This window comes from Molothrus aeneus, chromosome 6 (genome assembly GCF_037042795.1).
Source record: "Molothrus aeneus isolate 106 chromosome 6, BPBGC_Maene_1.0, whole genome shotgun sequence".
NCBI classification, from domain to species: domain Eukaryota; kingdom Metazoa; phylum Chordata; class Aves; order Passeriformes; family Icteridae; genus Molothrus; species Molothrus aeneus.
Genome location: NC_089651.1, coordinates 16,836,859 through 16,846,346, shown reverse-complemented (window position 1 = coordinate 16,846,346; position 9,488 = coordinate 16,836,859). Strand labels below are relative to the sequence as shown.

The window sequence follows — 9,488 nt, the reverse complement described above, 5'->3', positions numbered from 1 at the left end:
AAGAAAAAAAAAGAAAGAAGTGTATGTTTGGCTCTTAAATTAATATACACATTAAATTATATTTAATTGTGCCTTATCAATAGGCTGATGAACTTAGGTGTTTGCTGCTGCTGCCATTGGTCATGATGCTCTGTAGCAGGCAGAGGCAGCAACTGCTGCTGATGGAAAAGAAAAGGTAGTGAAGGAGGAGGGGAGAAGAAGGTGGGAGGCGAGGGGATTGGCTGCTCTCAGTGCCATTCACAGCTGCGGCCCCGGCTCTTCCGCTGCTCCGGCTCTGGCTCTCCCTTGAACAGCTCCTAGAGAGAACAAGGCGTGCGGAGCTCGGATCACCAGCATCATGCTCCTCGGGCTTGGATCGTAGATCCCCCTCCTTGAACACTGAAACAACTCCTTCGTCTTTCAGCGTCCCGAGCAGACCCAGCGAGAAAACAAGCACGTGAGAGAGAGAGAGGAAAGAAAGAGGAGGAAGACGAAAATCTGCAACCAAGGGGACTAAAGCAAAGAAAAAAGAGTGCTTTGCTTGCACAGCTGCAAAGTGGGAATTTAAAGAGCTGCAGAGAGAGAAATTCCAGCTCATCAGCACATACACATTGCAGAATTACAGATCCAGGTAGAAATGACATCAACAGGGAAAGAAGGCAGCGGAGCTCAACATGCACAATATGTTGGACCCTATCGTTTGGAGAAAACCCTAGGAAAAGGACAGACAGGTTGGTTCTTTTGCAGCAGCACCGGTGCTAGAGGGAAGGTGCTGTAGCAGCCGGCGAGGTGTTGGGGATGGGGTGTTCGAGGGTTCAGCTTTTCCCGTTTGCTGTTTCAGTGAAGATAATATTCATAGGGGATTTTGGCCTTTATTTATTTTTAGTTTTCATTGTAATTCCTTCTTTTCTTCATTTTTTTCTTTTATCCCTTTTTTATAAAAAGAAAAGAAAAAGAAAAAAAAAAGCCCAGGATGCTTTATGTTCGTTACTCCTGCTAATGGGTGTTGTTCTGATGACAGCCAGAGTGCATGCAGAGGAAAAAATAGATGATCTGCTGCTAGTGGATTTTCACATCCGTTTCTTCACTGCCCTACTTAGAAGCATTTTTCTTTTTAATCAAATTATATTGAAATTAAAGGTTCACAGCCTGTAGTACCGAGGAGGTGGTGGTGGTGGTAGTGGGGGAGTCACCAGCAGTATTTCATGACATCATGATTGAAAAGGGTGTAGTCCTTAAGGTGCAGTTGGGGGGGGTGGTGGAAATATGTACAGTATGTCTCTGGCACTGACTGCTGTGGGTATTTAGCAAATATGGATGGATGGGCTGGTGGTTTTTGTGGGTAGGGTCTGAAATAAAAGAAAAATAGAGGATCGGTAGCAGAATTCATTCTGGTTATGCTGTGTTTTTGTAGGAGGGGTTGGGAAGGGGGGAAGGGAGGTTATTTAATTATTTTTCTTAAGGCTTGTTTATGAAACTTGCCCCCAGCAGATTTTCCTGAATGGAACAATGGTAAGAAATATTAAAAAGAGGAAAGCGAGTGGAGGGAATTAGCAGAGAGCAGGTGCTTCTGCCCTACATGACATAATTAGATCCCCTAAATGCGTTCAAGATCTGGACTTACTGTTGCTTGCTTGGATAGCATATTCACTTCAAGGGCAGGGGAGTATTAATTGGAAGAAAAACCCTTAAAAAGAAGCCCAAATGTCTTCCTTCTTAAAATATTTTATTTTTAGTAACAGGTGCAATAAGCAATGGCATCTGGCAAATTCATTGGGTTGGGATCCCCCCAAAAGTGGATTGAGACTTGAGGTTATAATTTAGAGAAGGGGTAAGATCAGCCATAGGGGGGCTTCTTTGGGCATGTGGGTGTTAAGTGTTGTTCATTATGGTGGGACAATAAAACATGATGCATTGTGGTGTATTTTTTTTTTATAACCCAGCCGAGCTTTGCCCATCTGTTGTCTAAAGGATTTAATAGGCGTTTCCATCCCCAGCTGCTGCCTCTGCTCTGCCTGCTTCCTCACTGCCCTGCGTGGCAGCAGCTCTGCAGTCCGCAATTTTCTTAGGGACACAGTCAAAATCCAGATCTTTCTCTGTAAGAAGCAATGCTCTTCTGAGATGATTGATTATAACCTCCCCCCCATCCTTCCCCTCCTCTTCACAACCCCATAGCAACCGTTCAGAGACATGGATGAAGATGACATTGTCTTCTAGTGGAAGTGACTTTTATTTATATTTCTTTTTTTTTTTTTCCAAATCTCTTCAGTATATCAGCTGCTCTATGTAGTTCTCTGTCACTGTTTTGGTTACCACCTTTATCCTTTGCATAGCTCAGTGGGTCTCCTGCAGCTGTGTTCTTAGTAAAATCTGTTCCGATGATGGTAATGAAAATATCCTACAAGAAAAATTACGGTATAATGTTAATAAAACTGCCCTATTTCTGCTGATAATCCTTTCCTGAATACTCCAGGTGATCAAAGAGCCAGCTATAGATGACAAATTCATTTTTGTCTTCATCACCATTTCCTTTTTTCTGTCTCTCTCACCTTCTCAGCACCCCTCCCTTCCCTTTAAATGCAATTGTGCCTGAGATTCCTGAAAATACAGCTGCATTAACCTTTTGCTCCGTGTTCTTATAGCCTGACGTTGTGGTCCTAAAGGGTTATCTGCAGCTTTGGTTATGTTTTTTTCCTCTCTGCTAATCTTCCTATCTTCCTCCTAAGTGATTAGCGACGTGGGGGTGGAGAGAGAAGAACAGGATGTATTTAGAGGCTTGCTGCTGTTGGCCTCTGCAGTTATTCAACCAGCTGGACAAGGGTGAAAGTTTCCTTTTGCAGTTTTACCATATAACTGATCTTTATAGATAAGTCTCTGCTGTTTGCACACATGAATGCACATGAAATGCACAATACATGGTGTCATAGAAGCTGGAGGTGGGGGAAGGAGGAAGAGAGATCTTGAAAGTAGCTGATGTCAGTCTGTGTCTCTCCTTTTATACCCGCCCTTGATTAATGGAATAACGCACTGAGGTGAAATCTAACTCAGTATTAAACATACATGGCTAAATATGGAAAGATCCCTTCTGGTCTTCTCGCATTTTCTGTGCTAATCACATTTGGGAGCATGCAGAATGGCATAACCAGTGTGTGCCATGTAGCTCATCCTCATCCTGCTTGTTTTGGTGGGTAAGCTGGCAACCTGCAGCATTTCAGGGAGAGGACGAGCAGTGCAGTAAGAGGGCCTGATTCACCATAGTACGTTGGGTATCTTGGCATTTGGGTTGCAGTGGCTTACAGATGAAGGAAGTTGTGATTGTAATAATTCATTTAGAGCTTGACTTTGAAGCTTGGAAGATTAGGAGGTAATGTTTTGGAATTTTTTTTTCCAAGGGGATGAGGAAGAGTGAGAAGAAAAATCTGACAAAATGAAATGATTAATAGAAAGAAGTGTAAGTTTTGTTGCAAAGTCCTGTCCATTTTGCAGTGATCTTCATATCCATCACTTTTATTTGGAATAAAAAATTACTGACTCCATAAAGTTATTTTAGATAGGCAGGTCAAGCTTTGCTCCCAGATACATGGGCATTATACAAACGTATTAATCACTCTTACCTGCTTGCTGACTGTTCCAATAACTGGCATCAGAAGAAGGGGTTTTGAGGAGGAGTGAGGGTTCATTCATAGTTCAGAGCAGACTTAGGATTCCATGGAGGGAGAACTTAATGGTAGGTAAAACTTCCTTTGGCTTTCTCTCTGTGAAGTTCATGCTGATTGCCACATTAAAAGCTGAAAAAATGTATTTACCAGCAGCCAGCAACCTACTGGTCCCTGCAGAGAGGTCCGGTTGTGATATCTGGGGTGAAGTGGGACCTGGTGATATCTGGCTGTGGGTGGGCAAAACTGACAGGGAAAAGCCTTCTGTTCAAATTGGTGGGTAGCAACTGAAAGTGTTGATTGATCAGATATGCAAAACTTGTCCTGAGCAGCCTTCTGGGCTGGTGCATCACGCTTGCCGAGGGTGGCTGATGCCACAAAGAGAGGATTAGAGCCTCTCAGGCACAGAACTGGGGAGGGGGACAGTGCTGAAAAATGGTTGGGCTTAGGTCTTTGCCCCTAGTGGGAATGAGAGAGGGACAAAAATTCTTTTTAATAATGCAACATATGAATTTAACATCCCATTTGAGTACTGTAGCAAGATGGTTTGCTTTTGTAATAGGTTGAATTTAGAGCACCTCTTCCTGACGTCATCTGCCGGAATAGCTCATGGAATCTCTATGTAAATGATCTTGCAAGACTATGAGAGGCATCAGAATCTTGATTGTTGTACTAAAAAAATAATTTTGCAGAATTGCCAGAGTAAAAAAATCACTGCTATGTATATATATGGATGTGTGGGGAAAGGTTGTTTTATCTCAGTTCCATTGGTACATTCTTTTACATTGTTAATTATAGGAGGCTTTCATTGTAATTAACAGTAGTGAGCAAAGGATGTGTGTCCTGTTACAGTAACACACATGGAAACAGTGCGCCTTGAGAAGCCCCAGGCACACCTGATCATGAACCAGTGTTATAGCTTTAGGTACAGGTTTTCTTCATTTGCCACTAATTTTACATGAAAACAGCTTCCTGGGTATTCCTTGGTCTATTTTTTTTTTAATTCCACAGTTACCTCTGTTCTTGTATTTCTTTTGGCCTCATTAACACCTGTTTCACCTTTGAAACTCTTAACACTAATTCAAACTGACTGCAGTGAATATTTATTAATGGGTGCAAAGATGAGGAATTGAAGTATTTCTTGTGAAGGTCTTTAGCATTTTGGAAGGTTTTCTTGTGTTTTCATTTGACAGTCACTGTATAGGCTTTGGTATCATTGTTTGCTGTAGCACCAATTTAGTGCCTAGTGGAAATTTTTAAAACGCTGATTTGTCTACAAGCAATAAGGCATTAGTTCTAAGTGGGAGTTACTCTATTCACATTGAGATAAACTTCATGGGAAGTTTAATGTTGCTTATTCATTTTCTTATATTCCTTTTATTCTATTTTAAGCCTGGTACAGAGAGTTGTGTTTGAAACTCACAGCACTTTGACCTTCACAAAAAGTGTAGGGGTTCCCTTTCCTGCATTGCATCCCATATAGCTTACAGCTATTTTGGTGTATAACATGCTCATTATATATGAGCCATGAGCGAGGTGTTCAGCACTGTGCTGTTGGGTTATGTAAGAACAGAAATAATTAAATTTGGGTCTTAGAGAATTTAATAGCTTTTTATTCAGTGAGAGCTTAAACAGGTCATTTCCTTACAGCCTTACACATCTGTTTCCATGACACTGGCAGAAATTGAAATTTGTTAATTTTTTTATTTGTCTCTGTCAAATTTGGTTGAAAACTTCAGCTCTGTTCAAGGAATGTTGGGTAGTCAATGTGGTCTCAGAAGCCTGGTTTTCTTAGGTAAGTAGGCTAAACAAAGTACGTCCTCTTCATTCATACTGCCACAATTTTTTTTCTAACGCAGCGTATTGGATCTAGAGATAATCTAAGGAGTACAGCTTTCTTCCATTTAGCTGTCTAGATGGATATATCATTGTAAGAGGTGTAAATCATTGCAGTTTTCCTTGTGGCCTTTTTAAACAAACAAGCAAACAACAAACCCGTATATATCCTAATAATATTTTCATACATATACTTTGCTTTCCTTATGAAAGTTTCTTTCAAAGCAGTATGAACCCATACTCTTCCTCATTATAGTCTGTGAAGACTTAAATGTTGAATTTGTAAGCACAGAAATAAATACTGCAAGCAGTACTGGAGGTAGTAGAGGTCTTAATAATTAAATTTTCCCAAGGAAGGTTATGTCATAGTGACTCACATGTAATGGATTATCAGGTAATGGTTACGAATTTTCATGAGATTTGGTCTTTCTTAACTTTATATACCTTTCACTTTTCAAAAGTACTGCTTTGCCTGCTTTACTGACTGAAATAAACTAGTATTACCCTGCTACTTGTCTGAACTAGAAAGTTCAGCTATCCTGTTTATGAGTTCCACTCTTTTTAGTTGTTTTGTTTTGTTTATTGTTTGAATTAGCAAATTCCTGTTTGCTAAATGCAGTGAAAATGAATTTTGACTTCTGTCCTTCTGAAAACTTTGTAGGGGCATGCCGTTACTTCATTATCAGCAGCACAATTATTATGAACTTGTGGAAATGGCAGCAGGCTCTGGATTATTGTTTTTCTTTGTAAAGCACAGTAATCTTTCTCACCCAAGAGTTGTTAAAATTCTGATACTGTCAAATGAGTACAACTCTATGACTACATACTTACATTCCAGATGCCACCAGGAACTGTGGAAGCACTGGTTTCACAAATAGGGTTCTTGCACTGTTCAAGCACTTTTCTACTTTTTGTTATTGTTCTAATATCATTTTGTTCTGCCACAGCAAGGAGGACTGCATTAGGGTGAGGAGAGCGGTTGAAGAAAGGAAAAAATATTCTTGTTAAAATTTATCTCCTGAGAGGAATTCTTTTGATCTCTAGAAAATCTGTGATTCTGAGAAGAACCAAGAGTAGTGTCTTAGGTAGGTTCTTTCAATTCCTTTTGTAAACTGAGTGGAGCAGCCAGTGAATGCTTTGGACTCTCCAGCATTGCAATGTTTTTCAGTATACCATAAGTTTACTCCATACGTACATTTTGGGAAGTCTTTAATATTGTGTGCTTTAGAGAGTTAAACCATAATTGCAAGGGCAATAATAAATGCGATACACACCTAAAAATTAGCAGGTGCTTCATATAGAACAAATGCATGTGGTGGAAAAATTCCAGCTTGCTGAAAAAATGGAAAGGAGATGAGAAGTTTGGAAGTAATACCTTCTGAAGTAAAAGACATTGCATGAGGTCTGTACTATGCACATATGAGAGCAGTCTCAATAAGACAAGGTGGAAGCCTGGATGTAGATTTCCATGGAGGTGCAGTAAAGGTAGAGACATAGATGAATGCTCAAGTAGTGGTCCTCTTCTAATGCTAAGATACTGTAATTTGCCCTTGTGAAGTCAGTCATATTTGAAGTTGAGCTGAATTCAGTAGAAGGATCATCAAGTCTGGGATAAATGGATGAGGGTGGATTTTTTTTTTTTTTTGTTTGTTGTGGATGATCCTATTAAGAAATATCCCAAAGAAATTTTCTGGTTTTTTTTAAACAAGCCCAAGATGTTTAGCAATCCTAGTCAATAATGCTGTTCACTCTGCTTATGGAATATGAGGAGATTGTTCCATTTCCAGTTCATGCATAAACATTATGTTTTTCTACAAAACAGCCATAATGATCTGTAGAATAACATGAATAATTTGTTGTAAATAGTGTTCTTAATGAACTTGAACCATCTTCATCTGCAGTGTCTGTAAATGCAGAGTGATTTCCTTTAAATCCTTATTTGTTTCAGATTTTCTGGCAAACAGCTATTTTTATCTCCTTTCCCCAACTGTCTTTACCTCACTTATGGATTCTTTGCACTTGTGCAGTATTCAAAGATTTGAATTGTACTCTTGAATGTAGTCTGTTGTGTAGATTGCATAAGAGAATTTCATTCTGCTTAGATCATTGTGCAAGCACTTCCAATGCAGATGTTTGCAAGTTCAAACCAAGAATTCAGTTTTTCTGGACAGTTTGGACACTATTCCTATGAACATCCATGCTTGGTAGATGTGAGTTTTCTAGAAAGTCTTTTAAAAAGGCACAGAAGTGTGACCAGATTAAACTTGATATAAAATGACTACTTTTAGAGCATATTAATATTGTTCATCCAGTTTCATTTTACTTATTCTACATTTAATTTTGAATGGGAATATAAATTTTTTATGAATTAATTATATTTACAGACTAGAAACATTACTAATAAAAATATGTTAAAAACCACACTAAAAAAATTACCCAGAAGACTTTTTTCCATTGCTTCATAGCTTTTGAAAGTTGGGTTTGAGTGGAGTTTAGGTAGAACAGCAGAATTTGTTTTGGTTCCTTTCATAGAAGTGCATTACTGGCTACTGATGTAGCTGCAAGCATTTTGTTCTTGGATATGTCATTTGTGGCAGAGATGCCTATGAGGGTGCAGTTGTCCTGTATAAACAGGATTGCACTCTTTCTTTTGCAATGACCTTGGGATAAACTTTTTAAAGGCTATTAAATGCAAGTGTGTCATGAGGCTAAGGACAGAAAGCAGTATGGACCAAGGTGGTAAATGGTGGTGTGTGTTTAGGCAAACCCAGGTACATCCTTTTGCAAGTGGTACTGTTGCCTTCCCAGAGGGCAGAGTAACCTTCAGGCTGGTGCAGGTGGCTGATGGATGCTCACTGCTGGAGGTGGTAGTGTAGGACACTTTCCTTGAATTGTTAGTGTTCTTGGTTTTGAGGAAATGTTTTTATTATTTCCTGAAGGCCACAGAGACATATCAGGCCAGCTGATATAAAGTAGCCCTAAAGCTGCCCTAAATAACTCTTTCATGGAGTTCTAATAGCCAAGCGTGCTGTTCTGCACCCCATGGCTGGGCTAAGCAGTTTCTGGCTTTTAGACTTTTGTTGTACCTTCTTTGGGGAATACTTTTTAAATTTTTGTTTTTTTCACATAAAACGTTTTTAATTTGGGATGGAGTAAAGTTAGACTGGAAGGGACTGTTCTTTGTGTAGTTCACCAGAGAAACAGGGCTGCTTTTCAGTTTTTTATCTAATAATACATCCATTGATAATCAGTGATTTTTATAATTAAGGAGTTTGGAAGAAAGTAGATAACTTGCCAGCCGCTGACAAAAGGAGATTATTGCTGGTGAAAACTTTGCACTGTGATCTGTGAATTAGCTGACAGCAAATGGGTTAATGCAGGGTGCAGGGGGATATTGAGGAGAGAAATCATGGTCAGGTGGCTTAGGGTGGGATGCAAGTACTATCTATTTTTCTTTCTCATTTCAATGTTCTAACACTATGAGGGAATTATAGGCATGATAATATTTCCAGTGAAGTACTTACCTTTAATTTTTCTAAAAAGGAAAAGTGTTTTCAGGCATCCATTTAGTAAGTGCTCTTCTGGCTCTCTGCTTCTACTTACAAAACAACATGCTGTCTTTGTATCCTGAGGCTTTAGCAATTTTGATTTGCTTTCTTTTGCACTATATGCTTAATGGGGGAGAAAACAAATCAGTGTGGTAATGTATGTATTTTTTAAGAATGTCTACATTACCTATGTATTAACACACTCTGTTTTTGCAGTGTCATTGCTCTGTGTGTTCAGCTTTAAATGCCATAAACTGACTCCCCTTGTATTTTACCTATCTAAAGCACTATTGACTGCAACAGCAGGAATGGAGGAGCTGGTTTCTGGAAGAAGCAAACTGGACTCGACAAAAAATATGTTAATTTTTTTACTGTTTGTCTAAAGCCTACTCTTAGAACTATTAAGTGTCAGTCTATCAAGGTGGAACAGCAGCTGCAAATGAGAATGTGCCAGGTCTTCATACTGATC

The 9,488-nt window shown here is 39.3% G+C and overlaps 1 protein-coding gene across 11 annotated transcripts in view; it reads left to right on the top strand.

Moving 5' to 3' along the window:
• Positions 1-289: 289 nt before the first annotated feature.
• The window catches only part of BRSK2 (BR serine/threonine kinase 2), a 303,999-nt gene continuing 294,800 nt past the window's right edge, over positions 290-9,488 (top strand). For all 11 annotated transcript variants that reach the window (XM_066553002.1, XM_066552999.1, XM_066553001.1 and 8 more), the window contains exon 1: positions 290-710. In XM_066553002.1, coding sequence (XP_066409099.1) covers positions 617-710 — 94 coding nt within the window. In that variant the 5' untranslated portion in view covers positions 290-616. The remainder of the gene's footprint in view (positions 711-9,488) is intronic.